This window comes from Geotrypetes seraphini, chromosome 3 (genome assembly GCF_902459505.1).
Source record: "Geotrypetes seraphini chromosome 3, aGeoSer1.1, whole genome shotgun sequence".
Classification (NCBI taxonomy): Eukaryota; Metazoa; Chordata; class Amphibia; order Gymnophiona; family Dermophiidae; genus Geotrypetes; species Geotrypetes seraphini.
In genome coordinates this window covers 117,234,017-117,258,128 of record NC_047086.1, presented here as the reverse complement: position 1 = coordinate 117,258,128, position 24,112 = coordinate 117,234,017, and the positions used below count along the sequence as shown (strand labels likewise).

The 24,112-nt window shown below is 45.9% G+C and overlaps 1 protein-coding gene across 1 annotated transcript in view; it reads left to right on the top strand.

Annotated features, from left to right (window-relative positions):
* Positions 1-497: 497 nt before the first annotated feature.
* LOC117357101 (cytochrome P450 2K1-like) overlaps positions 498-24,112 on the top strand; it is a 71,837-nt gene continuing 48,222 nt past the window's right edge. Inside the window, exons 1-2 of the mRNA XM_033937355.1 lie at positions 498-684; positions 19,861-20,023. Of these exons, the coding sequence (XP_033793246.1) occupies positions 499-684; positions 19,861-20,023 (349 nt within the window). The 5' untranslated portion in view covers position 498. The remainder of the gene's footprint in view (positions 685-19,860; positions 20,024-24,112) is intronic.

Here is a 24,112-nt window from a genome sequence, read left to right as displayed (position 1 = left end):
ATCAAATGCAGTTGCCAGCTGTCTAAGATGTGTTAAAATTTACATATTGATACTAGTCCCAAGTTTAGAGAATGACACGGCGAGAAAGTTTGTCCCTGTCCCTGCGGGCTCTGTCTCTGTCCCCATTCTATCTTCACGGACTCTGTCCACATAACCACAGGCTCTTTCCCTGTCTCCATGGGCTCTGTCCCCATCTCTGCTCTGTGGTTATTTGCGGTTATCTGTCCATGTGTCATTCTCTAAACAGTGCAAAAAAGGAATGGAAAACGTGATGGAAAATAGAAAGGTTTGTTTGTTTTTTTCTAATTTCACACAGGTTAGCAGATATTGCACCTTGGAACTTCCACTGTTTGGATAAAGAGAATGCAGTGGGTGGGAAAAACTCATAATAGTTAAAAATCAATTCTGTAATTTGATACCCAAACTTTCTGCAGTTCAGTCTTACAAATCATTTTCTGTAAGCTACCACAGCTTCAGAGAGCAAGCATTAAAAAAACAATGTGCTTTTCGGTTCTAACTGTCATATTTTTGGTGGGGTTCATCACTCTTATTTGCTACATTAGAGGAGTAAATGTCTGGAAAAATAATATCCAACAAAATTTTCCACCAGGACCCAGACCATTGCCTCTCATTGGAAATCTGCACATCATGGATCTAAAAAGACCCCATGAGACTTTGTGTAAGGTAAGACTGACTGCAGGAGTTAAGCACGCTGGGGTTTTTTTTTTTTTTTTAAATATAGCTTTCCTACTTTTAGACACTTTTTATCAAGCTGCAGAAAAGTTTTTTTTAAATCACAGACTACAGACGAAAAAGCTCTCACACTCATAGGAATTCTATGAGTCGAAGCTTTTATCACAGTAGTCTATGATTAAAAAAACAACTTACGCAGCTTGATAAAAGGGGGCCTTAGTATTTTTATTAGAACTTCAGAAAAAGATACACGTGTTACCGAATAGCTTTTTGCAGACAAAATGCATAGTTCACACATTTTCATCTGCTTTCAGAAGGGAAAGAAAAATCAAATCAGAATGTGTATGTGTATTTGTATATGCATATACAATGTATATGTGTCTCTACGAGGGGGTGCTGAAAAGTTCTCAGCTCAACCAAGAAGAGAACTTGGATAGGGTTAAATCAATGATCTAAAACAATGTCAAAACATAGAATTTAGTTTCTAACAAATTGGCACTTAATGAAATAAGAAAACACTCTTTTCAGCTACAGGGGCAACATAATGTTCAGAATTTAGGAAGTTGGTCGGGTAACTTTTCAATACTCCCTTATATCTCGTAGCTTAGGAGAAGGATGTGGTATAAGGGCTCAGAAGAATAGCCATACGGGGTCAGACCCCCATCTAGCCCAGTATCCTTTTTCCACAGTGGCCAATTCAGGTCACAAGTATTTAGCAAAAATCCAAATAGTAGCAACATTCCATGCGACATATCCCAGGGCAAACAGTGGCTCCCCCCCATGTCACTTTCAAATGCCAACTTTATACTATTCCTCCAGGATCTTCTCCAAACCTTCCATCTTCTCTTAACTATTTATTAATGACCTGGAAACGGGGACGAAATGTGAAGTTATAAAATTTGCGAATGACACCAAACTCTGTAGCAGGGTTACAACTGCCGAAGTGTGTGAGGAACTACAAAGGGACCTAAACAAACTGGAGGAGTGGGCGAATAAATGGCAGATGAAATTCAATGTAGGGAAATGCAAGGTCATGTATATAGGGAAAAAGAACCGGATGTTCAGCTACCAAATGGGGGGATTAGTATTAGAGGGAAGTAGCCTTGAAAGGGACTTGGGCGTATTGGTGGATACAACAATGAAGTCAACGGCACAATGCGCAGCAGCCTCAAAGAAGGCAAACAGAATGTTGGGTATTATCAAGAAGGGTATTACAACCCGAACGAAAGAAGTCATCCTGCCGTTGTATCGGGCAATGGTGCGCCCGCACCTGGAGTACTGTGTCCAGTATTGGTCACCGTATCTTAAGAAGGATATGGCAATACTTGAGAGGGTTCAGAGGAGAGCGACACGAATGATTAAAGGCATGGAAAACCTTTCATACACTGAAATACTGGAGAGACTGGGGCTCTTCTCCCTGGAAAAGCGGAGACTTAGAGGGGACATGATAGAAACCTACAAGATCATGAAGGGCATAGAGAGAGTAGAGAGGGACAGATTCTTCAAACTTTCAGAACATAAAAGAACAAGAGGGCATTCGGAAAAGCTGAAAGGGGACAGATTCAAAACGAATGCTAGGAAGTTTTTCTTTACCCAGCGTGTTGTGGACATCTGGAATGCGCTTCCAAAGGGTGTAATAGGGCAGAGTACGGTGCATGGGTTCAAGAAAGAATTGAACAATTTCCTACTGGAAAAAGAGATAGAGGGGTATAGATAGAGGGCTACTGCACAGGTCCTAGACCTGTTGGGCCACCGCGTGGGCGGACTGCTGGGCACGATGGACCTCTGGTCTGACCCATTTCTTATGTTCTTATGTTCTTAACTCATGTCATTTTTCTCTCTCTACATGCTTCTCACAAGCTAGTAAGAATATAAGAATTGCTGCTGCTGGGTCAGACCAGTGGTCCATTGTGCCCAGCAGTCCGCTCACGCGGCGGCCCTCTGATCAAAGACCAGTGCCCTAACTGAGACTAGCCCTACCTGCGTACATTCCGGTTCAGCAGGAACTTGTCTAACTTTGTCTTGAAACCCTGGAGGGTGTTTTCCCCTATGACACATGCATACATGCATAAACACATATAACAGAAATCAGAGCTTGAACCAAGCAATTAGAAAAATCAAATAACCAGAAGTAATTTTATTTTCTGTTTTGTAATTACAACATGTTGGTTTTTTGAATTTCCATTTCATAATCTCTGCTGAGCAGAACTCAGGGATAGTCTGTTGAAATGTGTTCGAATTAGGGGGTATTTGGCTTGAAGAAGTTGGAAAACACTAGTGCCCTCTTCTATCAAACTGCAATAGCAGTTTTTAGTGCGGGGAGATGCGCTGAATGGCCCACGCTGCTCCTGATGCTCATTGAGTTCCTACGAGCGTTGGGAGCAGCGCTCGCCATTCAGTGTGGTTCCCTGTGCTAAAAACTGCGATATAAGAGGGCCTAGGTTAGGGCCCTTAAGTTAAGATAATAAATGACCATGAAAGATTATGATAAAGGTTTATAAAATCTTAAGTCAGATGGAATTAATAAAGTTTACCTTTTCAAATAGACTAGGAACACTCTATGAAACGAATAGATTCCATATGTAAAGCATATTGTAGTATGTATTTTTCACTTCTTTCAAATCCAAGCTATGGACATTATTACCAAGTGATGTGATCAGAGCAGTTAGCAAAGCTGGGCATAAAAGGATTTTAGAAGAGCTCCTGGATAAGAAAGTTTTAAATAGGGATGTACATTCAGACTGACCTTAAAAAGATATAGCTTGGTATTCAAAATTAAATATCTTGTGGTAACTTTTGCTACTGAGATATGAGGCACCGCTGAAAAGTTCTTAGCCCAATCAAGAAGAGAATGATGTGGAACCATGAAACTTACAAGTTGTTCCACACATTTCATGACCGGTTGATGGAAGATATGATTGAAGTCTACAAAATCCAGAGTGGAATAAACGGGTACAAGTGGATTGATTTTTCAGTCCATCAAAAATTAGAAAGACTAGGGGACACTCGATGAAATTGCAGGGAAATACTTTTAAAAGCAATAAGAGAAAATATTTAGTTAAACTCTGGAATGTATTGCCAGAGGTTGTGATAAAAGCAGATAGCTTAGCTGGTTTTAAGAAAGGTTTGGACAAATTCCTGGAGGAATAGTCCATAGTCTGCTTGCATGGAAAGTTGCTACTGTTTGGGTTTTGGCCAGGTACTAGTGACCTGGATTGGCCACCGTGAGAACGGGCTACTGGGCTTGATGGACTATTGGTCTGACCCAGTAAGGCTATTCTTATGCTCTTTCATATAAAAAGGTTGCAAGGGGGAGGGGCAGTAGTGAGCAGTTGACAAGATGGAATTAGTCTCTCTTCACCCAATTCATCTCAGTCATTGTACCAGACAACTTTTCCATGAAAAATCACCTTTTTTAAGCCTTCGATTTGATTTATTAAGATGTCTACTTCTAAACTGGTGAAAACCTAACCTCCCAACAATCTCGCCTCTGGCTCAAAATTTCTAAGCATGAACCACTGGCTCTGGAGAAAATGGCACAGGTAAAATTAGCTCATGTTGGAAGAACTGTGAGCTCTTAGAGAACATACATTGCAACATTTTGATACCACAAGAGAACTCAAAATGGATCTTGCCTCGATAAATTCATCTTTATCGGCATTTCAACAATGAATAGAGATGCTAGATAAACAAGTAGATACTTTGGCCTTAGAAATGGTGCAACTACAAGAATCCACCTCTAAACACATCAAAAAATTGGAACAAGAGATTGAAGACCTTGCCAATCAAAGCGGGTATAATAACATCTGAATAATTGGCTTGAAAGAAGGAATTGAATGTACTGATATGGTGAAATTTTTAACCCTGTGGATCCCGAAATTTCTGCAACTTGATCTTGGGTCTGACCTGGATATTGAGCGTGCTCATAGAGTACCTTTGCACATTAATCAAAATCAAACTTCAATCCTTGGAAAATACAATTCAAAAAGTGCAAGCCTCATCTGGAGTTTTATTACAGGATCAGTTGGTTCTATTGAGGAAAGTAGAGAACTTTGAGAACTTTACAAAGCAATTGAACCTTAGGTTACTGAACTTTCCCAAGATATTGACAATGTCACCTAAGAAAACATTTTATAAATTTCTGAAAGAAGTGTTTAAATATTCAGATGAAGGACTTCCACCTTTACATAAAATATACTTTTTGTCAGCATTCTCAAAAAAAACCTTTCCCTTCTGACCCTGAGACTCAACCTCAGGCAACAACTCTGAATCCTATGGACCTTTCAAACATATTAGAAAGTTCTCAAGAGGAAGTTATTATATATGCTACACTTTTTGTGACATTTGTGTTCCAACAAGATAAGGAAGCACTCCTTTGCCTTTTTTTTAGACAAGGAGAAACTTCCTTCTTGGAAAGGAAAATTTCTATGTTCCCAGATGTTTCAAGAACAACGCAAACAAAGAAAAAGTTCCTTGGAATGAAAGAAGATGTAAAATCATTGGGGGCTAAATTTTAGTTATGCTATCCCTGTAAATGTTTGATCTATTTAGATCAAAATTCCTATGGGGTAATAATCAAAACACAAAAAAGTCTAAAAAAGCGCATAATTCGGGGTTTGGACGTATTACCCGGCAAAACGTACAAGTTACCATAATCAAAAGTCGGCCAGCTGCACGTCCCATGCCGCAAAACATCGAACGTAAGTCGTCCAACTTGGGTGCGTTCTGGGTGCGTTCTGAGGGCAGGTTTGGGCTCCAAACGTACAAATTCGATAACCAAAGCCACATCAGTTTGCTCAGTACGTTCAAAGTAGCATTTTGACTTAGACCTGCTTTCACAACGTCTAAGCTATTCCAGAGTGTGTGTCGTGCAGTCTACAGGTAAGGGAAGAGTGTGTAATATCGTGTGTGTATACCCCCTCACTCTCATCATCTCTATCTTAACCTCCCCATTTATGTTCTCACTGCTGTGTGTAACCCCACGTTTCATTCACCTCTGCAAACAACCCTCTCTCATCCTACCTCCTATCTTACCAGGCACCTTCTAATACAGACCCACTTCGTGTGACATGGATGGTGTACCCTAGCCACCTGACACTATATCAGTCCAGTGCCATTTAACTGGACTGCAAAACCAAGTCAGCTTCAGTGTTCATCAACTGAAGCTGGAAAACAGCACTGACAATAGTCAGCTTCAGTGTACATCACCTGAAGCTGGAAAATAGCACTGACAATAGTCAGCTTCAGTGTACATCACCTGAAGCTGGAAAATAGCACTAACAATAGTCAGCATCAGTGTACATCAACTGAAGCTGGAAAACAGCACTAACAATAGGTTCTTCTCCAAAAACACCTTTATTGTCCCACATATTGTGCAAAACACCACCCCTACATACACACATCCTCACCAAACCCACCCCCACCCCATACACAAACAACTGCAGCCCCCCACCTACATCCCCTTCCCTCACCCATGTGGTTTCCCATGGCCCCTGACAGCCCTCCCAGCTCCCCCTCTAGGTAGAGATGTAGCCTCTGGAACAACTGGCGCCACATCAGTGTCTGAGCTGCCACTCTCACTGCTGGAGGTAGTGTTGTTGTGGTCAAAAGCTGGCCATCTTAAGGGAGCCGAGGAAGGCAAGCGTGTAACAGGCCCCAACAACTGGGGGTGCTTTGTTTTCTGTGTGGCTTTGTGCCCGGTTGGCACTGAGCCAGTGCTGGAGGGTGGTGCAGGCACCTCATCAGTGTTGTGGCTCATGGAGGGAGTACAGTGTGCAGCTCGCAGCTCACTGCGGAGGCATTCCAGCTTGCCAACGATGGCAATGTTGGTATGCACAAGCTGGCGCAGGTCATTCGTCTCCCTGCTGTTTTGCCTCCACAGCCTCTCTCAGCAGCTGGAGCTTCTGCTGGCGATACCCCTCCAGGGTCAGATTGTGGCCCAGTAGCTTCTACGCCAGTCGAACCAGGTGTCGACGCTGGCGACTGGGTGTCCTCCAGTGGCCATCCTGGCCTCCCTCACTGCCGTCTTCAGTCTCGCCAACCACAGTGGCAAACTGCTCAGGCAGTGGGAGGATTGGCAGGTCCTCAGCTCCACTCGCAGGCTCCTGTGTGAGGGTGTGTTGGGACCCCTCAAGCTCCTGCTGGCTGACTGTAGATGTAGCTGGCTGATCCTGCAGAGTTGCTTTGTCCATGCCACTACTGCAGGGCTGCTCCTCATCAGAGCTGCCATCTACATAGGGGAAAAGCACATATAGATGTCACCGCATAGCACAGGTGCGCTACCTGTGTGTAGGTGAGATGAGTTGGCAGTAACATGCATCCCAAAGGTGTATTATCACATAGCCAGCAACCATAGGGCGGTGTGTTGGTGACAGTATGAAGGGGATGAAAGCAGTGTATGTGCAGACACATTACGTGACCACACCTGCTGATCATAGCAAATGCTCCAATTTGTGAGTATAAGGGTGGTGGACTCCAATTCCATGCTGTGCCATCAGCAGTACAAAACAGGTGTTATGTGAAGGTTTAAACAGCAGGTGTACTCACTGGCCCATTAGAGGGTAGAGGAAGGCGGATGAAAGAGAGGGCTCTCAGAATATAGGACATAGCTGTGAGACTGGAGATGAGGACAGGTACTTACCAGAAGGCTGTGCAGGTGGGACAGCTGAGGTGTCCTGGGTGCCCACACCATAGGTGGAGGATACTGACACAAAGCTCAGCACCAGCTGCTCCATGGGGCTGAGGTCGGACATGTCACCATCTGGAGGCCGGTTCCCCACCTTTGCTCGCACCTCCCTTTTAATTGCTCACCATTTCTTCTTGCAGTCATCCACATCCCGCTTATGGTGGTGGACTGCATTGAGGCGGTGAGCAATTTCAGTCCAGAGCTTGTTCTTGGAGCATGCCCCGAGTCTTTCTCCCTGGGGCGAGAAGAGGCGCTGGTGGTGAGTGTGGACCTCCTGTACCAGCAGTTCGATCTCAGCCTGGGTGAAGGGCTTTCTTGCCATAGGTTTCAGTGCTTTTGGAGCCATGTCAAAGTACCCACACTTTTGATAATATGAAGTTAGACGTATTTATACACAATTAAGCATGTCCAACAAACCGTATGTTAGACGACCTGAAGTAATACATTCATATGGTCGGTTATGGACAAATCCGAAAGACGTCTAGCCCACGTTCCTTGGTACGTTGAAATTCTGAGGGCCGGGATACGTCTACATCACCACGAACTTCCGTCTCCTGTCTGTTCGGAGACACCTTCCTATCTACAGTTGCAATCCGCACTTGTTTGCTGGATGTTACACATTACATGGGCTCCTTTTCAAGCCTATGGCTGTATTCAGGTAAGCAAGTATTCCTGCTTCATCTATGATGTTTGGAATGCTCATAGACAGAGCCGCCATCAGGGCAGTACTACCAGTCCTGCATTCAGGGGCCCGGAGCTGACAGGGGGCCCGGGCCAGTAGTGTACCTAGGGGGGGGGGGGGCGGTGCGCCCCGGGTGCACGCCCCAAGGGGGTGCACAGGAGAGAGAGCTGAATGGGAATGATGGGGGACCCACGGGGTTAAATATAACTCGAGCCGCGAGGCTCGTCTTCTACTCCGACTGCCCTGCCGCTCACACAGCCGATCGGAAATCTTCCCTGACGTCAGCGCTGATGTTGGAGGGAGGGCTTAAGCAAAGCCCGCCCTCCGACGTCAGCGCTGAAGTTGGGGAAGACTTCTGGTCGGCTTTGTGTGCGGCAGGGCAGTCGAAGTAGAAGACGAGCCTACGCTGCTCGAGCTACATTTTGCTGAGAAAGTTGCTAAGATGGGCTGGGAGGCAAACGGGGAACACAAAAGGGGGAGGGAGTGCGTTTTGGACACAAGGCATGAACTTGGGGGAGAGGAAGGGAGGGAAAGAGATGCTGAGGTGGGGGAGGGAATGCATTTATGGACACAGAAGGCATGAACTTGGGAGAGAGGAAGGGAGGGAAAGAGATGCTGAGGTGGGGGATGGAATGGGTTTTTGGACACAGAAGGCATGGGTTTGGGAGAGAGGAAGGGAGGGAAAGAGATGCTGAGGTGGGGGAGGGAATGCATTTTTGGACACAGAAGGCATGGACTTGGGAGAGAGGAAGGGAGGGAAAGAGATGCTGAGGTGGGAGATGGAATGGGTTTTTGGACACAGAAGGCATGGACTTGGGAGAGAGGAAGGGAGGGAAAGAGATGCTGAGGTGGGAGAGGGAATGCATTTTTGGACACAGAAGGCATGGACTTGGGAGAGAGGAAGGGAGGGAAAGAGATGGTTGTGTACACGGGGAATAGAAGAAAGGAGAATTTTTGGTCATAGGGAGGGAGTGAGGTACAGACAGTGGCATACCAAGGTGGGGGTGGGGGCGGTCTGCCCCGGGTTTACGCTCCAAGGGGGTGCACAGCTGGCCACCCTCCAGTGTTCTCCCTAGGCTGGCAAACTGCGTCTCTTTAGCCACTTGAGTGCCACCGCCGCCATTGGGAACAGGCTGGTGCCAAGTTCTCCCTGCTTTTCCCTGTGGGGCCGACCAACTCTCGCCACCCGCGTCAATTCTGACATCACAGAGGACGTTCTGGGCCAGCCAATCGCTGCCTGGCTGGCCCAGAACGTCCTCTCCGACGTTAGAATTGACGTCGAGTGGCGAGAGTTGGTCGGCCCCGCGGGGAAGAAAAGCAGGGCGAACTCGGCGCCAGCCTGTTCCCGATAGCGGCAGTGGCAGCCTATTCCCCAGTGGCGATGGCAGCATTTTCCCAATGGTGGTGGCATAGGGGAGGGCAAGGAGAAAGAAAGAAAGGGGGGGACAGGGAGCCAGAAAAAAAAAGAAAGGGGGCTGGGTGAAACAAAGAAAAATGGGGCACGAAGAGAGAGAGAGAAAGACAGACATACAGAATGAAAGGGGGTATGGAGAGAGAGAAAAAGAAAGAAGGGGGCAGGGTGAAACAAAGAAAAAGTTTGGGGAGGGAATGAGGTCTGGAGGAGAGGAAGCATACAGGAGGCTGAAAGAAGGGAAGAAATAATGGATGCACAGTCAGAAGAATAAAGTGCAACCAGAGACTGATGAAATTACCAAAGGTAGGAAAATGATTTTATTTTCAATTTAGTGATCAAAATGTGTCCGTTTTGAGAATTTATATATGCTGTCTATATTTTGTACTATGGCCCCCTTTTACTAAACCGCAATAGCGTTTTTTAGCGCAAGGAGCCTATGAGCTTCAAGAGCAGCGTGGGGCATTCAGCGCAGGTCCCTGCGCTAAAAACCGCTATTGCGGTTTAGTAAAAAGGGAGGGGGAATATTTGTCTATTTTTATATAGTTGTTACTGAGGTGACATTGCATAAAGTCATCTGCCTTGACCTCTTTGAAAACCCGCAGAATATAAATGATAATTAACATTTTCTCTGCGTACAGCGTGCTTTGTGTTTTTAAAATTTTATTGTTGGTAGATCATTTTGACTTGGCCACAAAGGTAAGGGGGAGGGAGGGGAGCTGTTGAAAGAGTCTACCTTGACGTGGTTGCAGGCTTACAAATCTTTTGGTCAAAGAGTGTGGCAACAGAGAAAAGTATGTGTGTATTCGGCCCATGGAAGAAGGGGGGGTCAGTGGGGGGGGAAGGGGTGCGTGGGGGGCCCAATAGGATTGCTCAGTAAGGGTCCCAGAAATTTCTGATGGCGGCCCTGCTCATAGACATGTCTGGGGCTCATGGTGCTGGTCAGCCTCTGGAAAGGCTGTGTGAAACAGCTTTTAGAAAAAGAGTGGAGGGGGAGAGGCACTCTTTATTAGGAAACACATCTCTTCCCTCTCCCCGTCCTCCATCCCTGCCTAGGGGAGGGGCTTCCTTATCCTACAATGCCACCTCCTTCCTCCAATGATTGCTTCACCTCACCCCCTCCCCTCCCCTGGGATACCTGCCTTACACACCCCTGATCCTGGCCACAGGTGTATGTGTGGCCTTGTTGGTGGCTCTGCTGTTACAGCTTTTTGGTGTCTTCGGGAGGGGGGAATACCTGCTCAGTTGTCACTGCTCTGCTTCCTAGTGCCTCACCTTGCACATGTGTTGCTCTTATGGCATCTACCTGATTGCATATGATTCCCAGCATTGCACAGCAGTCACCAGCTCTCCTGTACATGACTCCTCAGTCCTAAGATGTCCCATTAGTCTAGGGTTAGCAGAGGCCTCTAGAAAGAGGGGGAGCTATTCAAGCAGTCAGGTGGTACATGCATTGCAAATCATGGAACACACACGTCTACATCTCTCCCCTCTTTCTAGACTTCTTACTAACACAATCTCTGTCTCAGGTCCTGCATGTGACATGGTCTTATCCACATCTCACTTACAAGATGGGCACCTTCCCACTTTGAGTAGGCTGCCTGCCCTTTTGTTAGGTGCAGGTCAGTGACATGACATCAGGGATCACACATGACACCCAGATAAGAGGTAGATATCTGTTATTTATTTTGTTCAGCTTTTCTTTAGTCATGATTCAAATATAAATGCATACACCTTTGCTGAGGTAGACATGAATGCTAGACCACCTGGTCACAAAAGTCTGTCATAGAACAATCGCCATACATATATGTACGCTTTATGAGAAAACACAATATCATACTTATGGTAACAATGCCAGGCTGATTGGCCCAACATGCCTGAAACTGCTCCGACCTGTGCAAAGTAAGTGAGCAGTTCTCAGCCCCACATGCTTGTTCATTTGTAAGGGACAGCAAATATCTGTGAGGGCTGTCCTGCTGCAACAGCCTCTGTCTCCAGAGGTTGTGGCTTCTAATCTCACTGCTGCTCCCTGTACCCCTGGCCTGGTTACATCATCATCCATTGGCCCATAGGTTAGGCAAGCTATCTGTCACCTCAAATATGCAGCCTACCATTCCCACGTTTTCATTGTCACTCTTTAGGGCCTCCTCACCACATGCATCTGATGGCAGAGTCTTTTAATTTCACTGCATACCTCATTTCCACTGATATGGGGTAGGTACCCTATATTGCATATAACACTGTCCCACCATATGCATGTCTTCCTACCCTAGGCATGGGGTGAAAACACACCTTCGGTGCAACTATTGTACACCTTAACCATCACTGTACAGTTTGCATCTGTACATCACATCTCAACACTTGCAATCATTGGCAGAGAATATGGTGACAACATTGTAGGCGACAGCCTGTAACATGCAAGTATGTCCCAATGGGATACAGTAGGTAAAGTCCCATGAATATGCAAAGGAGCGCCCGTGTGATGTCCTTTCAGTCATTGGATATCTGGCAGCTACTTGTGACTGTCAGGGACACTGTTGGTAACATGATTGGGGCCTCAATGGTCCATTGCCACCATGGCCCTCAGGTGTGCCCCTTTGGCTCCTACACAGGCTCCTGGAATATACCTAGCAGCTGGCGCAGGAACCTGACAATCTCCGCCAGGGCCTCCATCATCTCCCGCCTTCCCTCCTGCAGTTCGGTGCGCATATCGGCCACAACGTTCATGAGCTGTTCATAGGCCTCAGGAGGGGGGAGGAACAATTGGGGCCGCTGGCTGCACATCGTGGCCTGGGGCTGGCCCTGCTGCCTCCATCACCACCTCCTCATCCCCTTCAAGATGGGGCATGTCTGCATAGACATCAGGGACCTCCCATGCTCCCTGCTCTTCCACCACGTGCTCCGGCACCACCTCCGCCATGCCCTGTGCCACATCCTGCACCTCTGCCGCCTGGCCCTCCTCCTCCACATCCAACACCTCCACTATATTGTCATGTGGCAGATTCTCCTCAGATGCAGAGTAGCCTTCCTCCTCATCTGCAGCCTCTGCCTCTGCCACTGCCTCCCTGGTGGCCTCGAGGCACATATCCTGCACCACCTCCTGAGCTAGGCCCTCTGCAGCATGCTGTGTACGACCTGTGTGTGGTCAGAATATGATGTTAGGGTTACCATAGCGTGCATTGCTTTTATACTACATACACAATTATCTATCCCCCCCACCCTCACCCAACCCATTGAGACTAGGTGGGAGACAGGTCAGGCCAGTGTGTGAACACATATGTAAACTACTTTCTGTGTTCAGTGACACCGGTATACATCTAAATAAAAGGTGGCCGGTTTATGCAGGTGACACTGAATGGCCTTGATGTATATGTTGACACAGTGGACTGACCGGTATGTCATCACCCACATTGTGGATTGCAATAGGTTGCATACCAGAACAGCTGCCAAGGAAGAGCACATTGACAAGAAGGTGAGCTTTGAGAGGTAGCAGACATGAGATGACATAGGATAGAGGGTGACAGGTGCAACTATGCAGCACACATGATGCTTAGAATCTGATCGTGTCTCTCTGCAGCCCTTCTCTGCAATGAACTGCATTGTTAGGGAGGCATACCTGAACAAGGGATATATGCCTCCACAACAGCAGGCCTGACACTGGTCTGGGGCTATGAGGGTAACCTCCAGCCTCTGAGACATGTTCAGGTATGCCTCCTTGACAATGCAGATGATTGCAGAGAGGGGCTTCAGAGAATGAGCACTCAGTATGCTACCAGCGCCGATATCAACTGGAGAGATATTCATTGCTCTGACCATTACCTCCTGTTCCTCCATTATAGCTTATTAGCATCTGATAGTCACCTACACGTTTCAGGATATCTAGTATTTCTTACATAGCAGCTGTCATACTTGTGCTACTGACTTTTGTGTTTGGGGGGGGGGGGCTGCCACTTACGTCCAGCTCGGAGGTGGTGCCTGGTGCGTCGGATGAGGGCTGGGTTTTCACGGTGGACCCTGCGCCACCTGCGCTTCAGTGACTCGAGTTCCCGGTACACACCATATCGCCTGGAAGAAAGATATGGTGGAGAATAGGGTCAGGTGCAGCATTATGAGGGCACTGAGCACATCACATCTGTTATGTATATTCTGATGACATAAGGACATATCCAGATATTAAACATCTGCCTGCCAACATATTATTATCCTTCATTATCTATCTATGTAAATAAGACACATATGTCTACATCAAAAGGCACATCATAGTAAATAAGACACATATGGGAAAAAAAACAATAGGAGGGGAATTTGCGTACAGTGTTAGAGTAAGAGAGGAGTCTTTTAGTTGTGCCTAGAGCTGGCCTATTTATTGGGCACCTCCAAAATATCTATCTATGTTTCCTGTATATATATGCAACACAGAATAAGCAAGCAGTTCCTTGAAAGATGGTGGGAGCAATAGTTGACAGGTTTAGTGACTAGGACACACTGGCTATATAGTGATAGGTACTGGGGGGTTCTCACCTATGCAGGGTGTCCCATATTCTGGCCCAGGCCCTCATGGCGACGTTGCGGGGTGGCCTCCTGCCATTGTGACCAAAGACCCGTGCCTCATACTGGAGACAGAGCTCCACAAGGGACTCAGTCTCCGCTAGGGAGTAGTTAGGCTCCCTTCGCTCCACCATCACACCCGCACACACTCACAGAAGCTCTCACACACACTCCCACACCCTCTCCCACACTCACCCTAGTGGCCACACACTCTTCCTGGCACGCCCTTCCTCACTACACTATCTCTCACTCCCACAATCGCTCACACTATCTCTCCTGTCTGACTCCCTTACAATCTCTCACACTTGCTCTCACACACACACTCACAGAAATACTCTCCAATCACTCGATCCCACTCATTAATCAATATTAACTATCCTAACCTCCACCAAACTCCAACCACTCTCCTGCTCCTCACTAAACGCCTACTACACCCACAAGGGTCGCACTTCCACGTGGTGGTTTATATATAGGCATGCAGGACGTTGTTGGGGACAGTGTGATATCAGTGGGACATGTGCCAGGCCAACTAATAGATAAAGAGCGCTATACGACTAGCAAGTCGTCTAGCGGAACGCGGCAAAAATAGTTGTACGTCCTGTTTGGACGAGTGACATTTTGGTAGGTAAAGTTGGACGCTTCGGTATAGCGCACGTGGACGTGTTTCTGGTGGACGTGTTACGTGCCGATAATCGACCGTCTTGGACCTCTTTCGATTATTGACACATTTCCCTGGATGTCTTACGCCGCCGACGCATAGAGCTTTTATACGACTTATTGATTATGCCCCTCCAAGTGTTTTAGAAACATAGAAACATAGAAGATGACGGCAGATAAGGGCCATAGCCCATCAAGTCTGCCCACTCTACTGACCCACTCCCAAGTCTACTATCCTAGGGATCCCACTCCTGGTGACAGGTTCCCTTGGCTTAACCCTCCAAGGGAACCCACATGGGCATCCCATTTGCTCTTAAATTCTTACAATTACAATTCTTTTTAGAAGGAAAGGGGGTAGTTCTGCAGGGTACAAGGTGAATCCTATTGATTGTTAAATTAATAATTTAGGATGACTTCCTAATTTTTCTTTACGGTTTTAGGAATATGTATCACTCCTTCTAATGTGTGAAATTGTCTCTCTAGTGTATGGACTGTTATTGAGTCTTAAAATTAATTGTCCAAAAGAATAATGTTTGGAATAGTTAAAATTTTTATTTATGTTATGTAAAATGACAAGGCTCTTGTGTACTTTAATAACTTTATTGTTGAATTATTAAAATAAAATTATTTTTTTTAAAAATCAAACTTCTCCTCAACCTAACGTGGTAAAACTTCTCAGATTTCCTCAGGCCTTACAGATCTTAATAGCCGCAAAGTCAGAACGTGGTCTTCAAATCAAAAGTAAATGAATACTAATCGTACCAGATCTCACTAAGACAGATCTATGAGCGAGACTGAATGTCTAAATCAGAGGTGGGCAACTCTGGTCCTTGAGGGCCAGAATCCAATCAGGTTTTTAGGATTTCCCCAATGAATATGCATTGAAAGCAGTGCATGCAAATAGATCTCATGCATATTCATTGGGGAAACCCTAGAAACCCGACTGGAATCCGGCCCTCGAGGACCGGAGTTGCCCACCCCTGGTCTAAGTAGTCAAATATTGGTCTACCTGCCTATCACTGAGATCAGGCAAGACGTAAAATCCTATTAGTTAGATAGTAGCAATGTGATTCTAAGCAAACATACTTTAAAAAATGGAAATATTCTAACAATCAGGTCCCACCCTCTAGTGTGGATATGAAGGAGGAAAAGGATCTCAGAAACCAGCTTGGTAATTGGTAAATGAACCTAAGTCAAGACTAATAAGCACCCAGTCCCAAGAAGGAGCATTGCAGCTTATGGTAAGAAATATGCAGCAGTTGTCATGAACCCTTGATAACACCAATATAATTGGCGAAACGGGTCCCATCAGGCTATGGCTATCTGCATCATTAAATTAAGTAATAAAGTTGGGTGTTTTTTTTGTTTGTTTGTTTTACTAAATACATGTTTTAAGGCAATTGAATGTGAAGAAAATGAGATATTTTCCTAAGGATGTTTTAAGAAGAATTTAAAATAAATAGTTTTTAAACAGCAAAAGATTCAATATTAAAAAGAGTAGGGAGGAGGTTGTTAAGGATTGATGAATGAAATGTGGAACCATGTATGTCTTGGCTTAGGTTCATTTACCAACTACCAAGCTGGTTTGTGAGATCCTTTTCCTCCTTCATATCCACACTCTATGCACTAGAGGGTGGGACCTGATTGTATTGTTGGAATATTCTAAGCAAACACCCATACTGCTAAATTACCAGCTGTCCAAGACATATATTCCTCATTTCAGAAAGGCTATCTAGCACTGCCTTAGTCAATATTCAAGATTAAAACATCCAGGAGAGGCTTCTGGGGGTAACCAGGAATTTTCAGTAGCACTTAACTGGATAGAGCTACTGAAAATATATGTTTAGCGCAGTGGCGTACCTAGCATATGTGATACCTGGGGCCCATCATTTTTTGGCACACCTCCCCTCCATCTGTACGAAAAACATGATTTTTAGTAACAAGCCATACGTCACACATGAGTACCTAGGAAAAGGCAGCATCTTACATACTGCAGTGAGTAGTACAACATCAATACACCCATTGTAAACTAAACAAGCCAGACTAGTACAGATCAATCCTACACCGTCAATCCTAACAGAAAACCATGTCTTTTGAACACACAGAACACAGAAAACACTTTCGCCTAGTATAAAATGTCATCACAAACTAACCCCTCCCCCTTTTACAAAACTGTAGTGTGGATTTTAGCCACGGTAGTAACAGCTCTGATGCTCATGGAATTCTGAGCATCAGAGCTGCTGCCACCACAGCTGGTGCTAAAAAACGCTCCACAGTTTTGTAAAAGGGGTGATAAAATAGAAATACATAGACAAAGGTAAAATTGAACCAGCAAGAAGCTGGACTCTGCATATAATGCAACACCACAGAAACAGTGACACATGTCTCCTAAAGCAATAAATAAATAGAAAATTTTTGTTCTACCTTTGTCTTCTCTGGTTTCTGCTTTCCTCATCTTCTTGTTACTCTCTTCCTTCCATCCATTGTCTGCCATCTCTCTGCCCCTATATGGCATCTTCTCTCATTCTATGCCCCTTCCAGAAACTGTATGCCTCCCCCTTCCATCTCTCCTTTCACCCCCATTGGTCTGGCATCTCTCTCCTCTCCTTCCCTCTGCCACACCTCTCTTCTGCAATCCCTTTCTTCCCTCATTTTCCTTTTCAATTTATTTTCTGCATCCATCTAGATTACGTTCTTACTACCCTCTCATCAATTCCCTTTTTTACTGTCTACCTACAGCTCACCACCTCTTTCCATCAACCCTTCCAGTTTCTAACTCTATCCTCTTCCCTCAATCCAGCATATGCCCTTTTTTCTTTCTCCTCCCCAACTTCCTTCCAGCATCTGCTCCCCCTCTCCCTCCACTTCCATTCAGTCTGCCCCCTCTCCCCCACACTTTCATTCAGTGTCTGTCCCTCCTCTCCCCCACTTCCATTCAGTGTTTGTCCCTCCTCTCCCCCACACTTCCATTTAGTGTCCGACCCCTCTCTCTACCCCTTCTATCTACTGTTCACCCTCTGTCTCGCCCCTTCCATTCTCTGCCCTGCCCTTTCCATCAAGTGTCCCTGCCCACTCTCGCTTCCATATGGTATCTTCCCTCTTTCTATGCTCCTTCCATAAACTGTCTCCTTTGTACATGATTCATTTCAGCCTCACCCCCTCTCCATTTTTTTGTCTCCCTATGCTCTGGAATCTCTCTCTTCTCCTTTCCTTCCTTCCCACTCCACCTAATGGTCTGGCATCTCTATCTCCTTCCCTCCCCATGCCCTGGCATCTCTTTCTCTCCAGGCTCTGGCACCTCTTCTCCCTCTGGTCTGGCATTTGTTTCCTGTCTCTCCCCCATGCCCTGGCATATTTCTTCTCTCCTTCAAACTCCCCCTTCCCCTCCTTTATCTGGCATCTCCTCTCCTTCCTTTCTCTCCCTCCCTCCTTCCTTCCTTTCCCATGGTCTGGAATCTGTCTCCTTACCCTCCCTCCCATGCCCTGGCATCTCTCCCTCCCCCTCCATGGTCTGGTATCTCCTTTCCTTTCCCTCCCTCCCCTGGACGGCATCTCTTGTTCCTCTCCCTTTTCCTTCTCCCTCCTTCTGTGTCAGCATGCCCCTATCTACCTACTACTCCAATATCCAGAACCTCCTTTTTCTTCTTATTGCATCCACCCCGTGTCCAGCATCTCCCACCTGTCTTTCTACTCACATAATGTCTGTTTTTTTCTCTTCATCCTACAACCTCCATGTCCAGCATCTTCCTGTTTTCCTTTTTTTTCTTCCTTATCTGATTTAGCAGCTTTCTTCCCTTTCCTGAGCCAGCCAACCCACCATCTTCCCACATCCCATTTCAGTACCTCCCCTCTTTTCCCCAACTTAATAGGCCTGAATGGTATAGAAGTCCCTCAGAGTGTTCCAGTGCTGCTGCAAGACTGGAGGCGAGTCTTAGCTGCCATCAGCCCTGCCTTCAGCTCCACCGGTAACTGGCGATCGCTTCCCCTCCCGTGCTAAAGTCTGCCTCCCTCCGTTCCTCCCTACAGCGCCGAAATGGTTGGGGGGGGGCCGCCAGGTCCGGAATCACCCTCCCTATTCTCAGGGCTGGCGTTAGGGGATGGCAAGGGGGCCCCGCGATCCAGGCAGCTCTCTTAGCTGCCATCAGCCCTGCCTACGGCTGCGCCGGTAAAGCAAAACTGGACGGTAAAAGCAAAGAGAGATGCCGTGGAACTTTTCCACTTGCCTGCATTGCTCGAAGTTCTGCCACTCTCGATCCCGCCCCCCTCTGAAATGACTTCCTGTTTTTGAGGGGCGGGATCGAGAACGGCAGAACTTCGAGCGATGCAGGCAAGTGGAAAAGTCCCGCGGCGTCTCTTTTTGCTTTTACCGTCCAGTTTAGCTTTACCGGCGCAGCCGAAGGCTGGGCTAATGGCAGCTAAGAGAGCTGCCTGGATCACGGGGCGTGGTTTCTTGTTAGGTGCCTTGTTACAGATTCGCTGTTCTTAAGTATGTTTAGACATTAACATGGGCGCCTACATTTTAGTTGTGCCTAGAGCTAGCCTATTTATTGGGTGCCTCCAAAATAGGTGCCACTCTATGTGATTCGCTAAACAGCTCTCAATTGTACTTGAATCGCGCTGAACGGTGCCTATATCAGCGCATAACTTTTGGGCGCTTCTTATAGAATTTGCCCCTAAATTCTCCACTGTTCCAAGTACATTAGATAAATTGTGAGCCCACTGGGAGAGATAGGGAAAATGCTTGAGTACCTGATTTGTAACCCATTCTGAGTTCCTGAGAGGTATTTCTCATTTTAGAAAGGTTACCTTAGGAGTACCGGAGTCATTATGTACATTAACTTTACTGTAAATTTATGAAGAAATCATATTCCCGTGTTCTGATGAAAACTTTTCCAATTAAAAATCCTTCTCAGAGTTAATTCTTGATAGGTTTGTATAGCATTAATATATTAGCGTGTGAAATTTCTCCATTTTCTTGGTTTCATTTTGCTTTTTTACTTAGCTTGTATCAAAGTTTTCCTTGGCTTTTCTTTCTCCTGTCTATAGGGCTTTGTTGAATTTCTAATTTTGATTCCTTAAGCATTGTTTAAATATAGGGTGCACAATTCTTGATTAGTGATGTTTTGATACCTCTAAGAAGAGAATTGTCATTTCAAAATTAGTATCTTGTTTCCTGCATTTAAGTTGTCAGAGAAATATGGCTCTGTATTCAGCATCCAGCTTGGTATGAAGAAGATGGTCGTACTGACAGGATATGAAACTGTGAAAGAAGCTCTTGTGAACCATGCTGATGAATTTGAAGAAAGGGCCAGAGTTCCAATGTTTGAAGATTTTGCAAAAGGACATGGTACTTTTTTTTTTTAAGTATTATTTACTAAGCTCTGTTAACAAGTTAATATGACTATTACTGTGCACTAATAAAGTAACTCTGTAAAGAGCTTTAGTTTTAGGCAAGAGGAAGGTATGTGAATAGAGACAGTCTAGATATTTATATGTGTAAGATGCCACTTATATGTTTTAATTATCATTTATAGAAAACCATCTATTGGAAAATTATATGCCATAATGTTATGGTGCATACTTTGCTGGTGGTAATGTTAATCTTTGTGGAATTATTTGCAAAAAAAATTGAAAATTTTGTGTACAATATTTTAAAATTCTGCAGTTTATTCGTAATGTTTTGCACAGAATTCTGTATCATACAATATAAAAGAAAAAAACACAATCCCACGAGTGAACTATAGGAACAGAAAAAGAAGTGGGGAAGGGACACAGGTCAAAGCCCTGTGTGGACAAATACGTTTATTTAAAATGTCAAACAAATTTCAGTTTAAATCACACAAATATATAAATAAAACGTGGCAATTCTCCCATCAAAAGGCATTAAATTCCATCCTGCCTTTTTCTTTCTTAGTCTTCAGCCTCCTCAGTACCCTCTCTCACTCCAACTGAAGTTCTTTGTCACTCTAAATCCTAACATGACACACAATAGCATAGTAAGAGGGGGGGGGGGGGTTTCAGGGGAGTGCATACCGCCCCGGGCGCCTAGTCAGTGGGGGCACTGGCATCTCTCCACCCTGCCCTGCCATACCACACCACCCTTGTGCTATCCTTCCCCCCCCCCCACCCCATACCCCTGGTTCCCCTCTGAATCATTTCTGGGTCTTGGGGCCAGGAAGTGACATCAGAAGGAAATCCAACACAGGCGCAAGGAGCATGCTTGCAGAAGCCACTGACACTGGTGAAAATTAAGAGGTAGGGTTGGGGAGGTGGGAAGGTAGAATGGGGGGTGGGAAGGAGCAGGGGGAGCACAGAAGGAGTGGGGGCATGGAGGGCACAGGGGGGATGCCACCACCCCAGGTGCCTCCTACTCTTACTATGCCACTGGTGACACATAATTCTGTCTGCCCCTAAAATCTTCTCCTGCATGCAATACCCCAATACCCCAATCTCTCATTCTTTTTTCTCACATTTTCAGCTATCACTGGAAATGATATTTCCTCCCCTCACCCATGACAAGCTTTGATCTTGCTGCTCTCACCCCCATGGCATATTCATCCCTTCACCCCAACAACCTCCCATGGCATAATTACCCCCTTTTGTCTTCCCCCTATTCCCCTATGCTGCACATAATTCATCCCTTTATTCTACTCCAACCACCCTCATGGCACATTCCCCCCTTTACTTTGTCCCCAACTACCCCCTCCCCCGGCACATTCACCCCTTTAACCTACCCCAATTCCTCCCCAGCATGTGGTTCATCGCTTTGCCCTGCCCCCAATCCTCCATTGCACATTCACCTTTTTTTTCTTTTCAGCCACGGAAGCAACTCTGCTCCTATCTTCAACTCAAGGGCTAAGCTTACATGGTAAGAAGAGGAGGAAGCGACCTTGTGATAAGCGGACCACTACTTCCTCCTGTGCTGACTTAGAACTGACTGTTTCTGTGAACCAGTGGCATACCAAGGGGGTGGGTGGGGGGGGCAGTTTGCCCTGGGTGCAGCCTTAGGGGGTGCACAGCCGGCCAGGCTGGAAAATTCTACCGGGCCGATCAGCCTGCCTCTCCCCGACGTCAATTCTGCCATCGGAGAGGAAGTTCGGGCCAGCCAATTGCTGCCTAGCTGGGCGGGACTTCCTCTCCGATGGCAGAATTGACATCGGGGAGAAGAATGCTGGTTGGCCCGACGCAGGGAAGATGCATGGAAGGAGAGCTTGGGGCAGCAGTGGCTTTGGGGCATGTTACCCGATGGCGGTGACTTGGGGGGCGGTTCCCCGATGGCGGCGGCAATAGCTTGGGGGAGGTCAGGGAGAAAGAAAGAAAGGGGGCAGGCAGGGAGACAGAAGTAAAGAAGGAAAACAGAGAAAAAGAAAGGGAGGCAGGGAGAAAGAAAGGGCAGGGAGAGAGGAAGAAAAAGTTGGGGGAGGGAATGAGGTCGGGAGGAGAGGAAGCATAAAGTCTGAAAGAAGGGAAGAAAGATTGGATGCACAATCAGAAGAAGAAAGTGCAACCAGAGACTCATGAAATCACAAAACAAGGTAGGAAAAATGATTTTATTTTCAATTTAATGATCAAAATGTGTCTGAATTTATATATGCTGTCTATATTTTGCACTATGGCCCCCCTTTTACTAAACCACAATAGCGGTTTTTAGCGCAGGGAGCCTATGAGCGTCGAGAGCAGCCCTGGGCATTCAGCACAGTTCCCTGCACTAAAAACTGCTATTGTGCTTTAGTAAAAAGGGAGGGGGGGAGTATTTGTCTATTTTTGTATGGTTGTTACTGAGGTGATAGTGCATAGAGTCATCTGCCTTGACCTCTTTGAAAAAACCGCAGAATAGGAATGATAATTAACATTTTCTCAGCGTACAGTGTGCTTTGTGTTTTTTTTTTTATTTTATTGTTGATAGATCATTTTGACTTGGTCATTTTAAAAGTAGCTCGCAAGCCCAAAAAGTGTGGGCACCCCTGAGCTAGAGCATTGAAGCTGCGTGTTTCTGCTGTAAAGGTCATCTCTGACGCAACCGGAAGTTGCATCAGAGACGACCTTTACGGAAGCCATATGCAACTACAATGCTCCGGCTGCTGTAAGAAGGCAGTTTAGACATCGCCGGCCACAGGGCAGGAAGGTTTGTCGGACTGGGCCTGTTGTCCGGGCCGGCGGGGGTGGGGGGGAGAAAGCACCACAGAGGTAAGGGGCAGGGGGGAGAAAGGGAGAAAAGGTGGGGTGGAGAGGAAAACAGGGTAAAACAGAGGGGGGAGAAGGATGCTGAAAGCACATGGGGAAGACAGAGTGGGAAGAAGATGCTGAATGGAAATGGGGAACAGAGAGTGGGGAGAAGATGCTGAAGGGAAATGGGGAAGAGAGAGTTGGGAGAAGACGCTGGGCAGGGAAGAAGACAGAGATGCCAGACTATGGGAGGAGTTGAGGGAAGAAGATGGGTGCCATACCAATTTGGAAGGAGGGAGAAAGGGAGAGGCACAGTAACAGAGCAAATGGAAGATACAGAGAGAAGAGAGACAGCGGATGGAAGGAAGGAGTAACAAGAAGATGAGGAAAGCAGAAACCAGAGAAGACAAAGGTGGAATAAAAATTTTCTATTTATTTAATGCTTTAGGAGACATGTGTCACTGTTTCTGTAGTGTTGCATTGTATGCAGAGACCAGCTTCTTGCTGGTTCAATTTAACCTTTGTCTATGTATTTCTATTTTATCCCCCCTTTTACAAAACTGTGGAGAATTTTTTAGCGCCAGCCATGGTGGTAGCAGCTCTGATGCTCAGAATTCTATGAGCGTAAGAGCTGTTACCACCGTGGCTAAAATCCACACTACAGTTTTGTAAAAGGAGGAGGGGTTAGTTTGTGATGACATATTCTATACTAGGCGAAGGTGTTTTCTGTGTTCTGTGTGTTCGAAAGATATGGTTTTCTGTTAGGACTGCAGGATCACGGTTCACATAAACAGTTGGATCTAAACTGGCATAGGAGGAAGAAGTAACTCACTGTGCAGTAGGTCATTTCCTCTTCTTCATGCCACACAAGCTTAGCCCTGGAGGGGAACAGAGAGAGGAGCAGAACTGCTTCCATGGCTGGAAAGAAAAAAAAAAAAGATGAATGTGAATGGGGGAGTGGGGCAGAGCAAAGATAGGAGCAGGGCCACAATAGCCTATGTCTGCTGCCATTTATAAGGATGTGCTGAAATATGCCTAGGAAATATTTATACTTGTCCCAAATTCTGTATAAATAGTGATTTGTTGTGACATGACAAAAGCAGCAAACAAAAGCATGAAATAATTATATTTTATTAATAGAAATTTTGTTACAAAATGTTATCTTTTAACACCTAATAAATATTCCATAATGACCTAAATTAGTGCATCTGAACAGGTGTGCCAGAGCACACTGGAGTGTCATCCAGAGCACACTGGTATGCCACAGGAC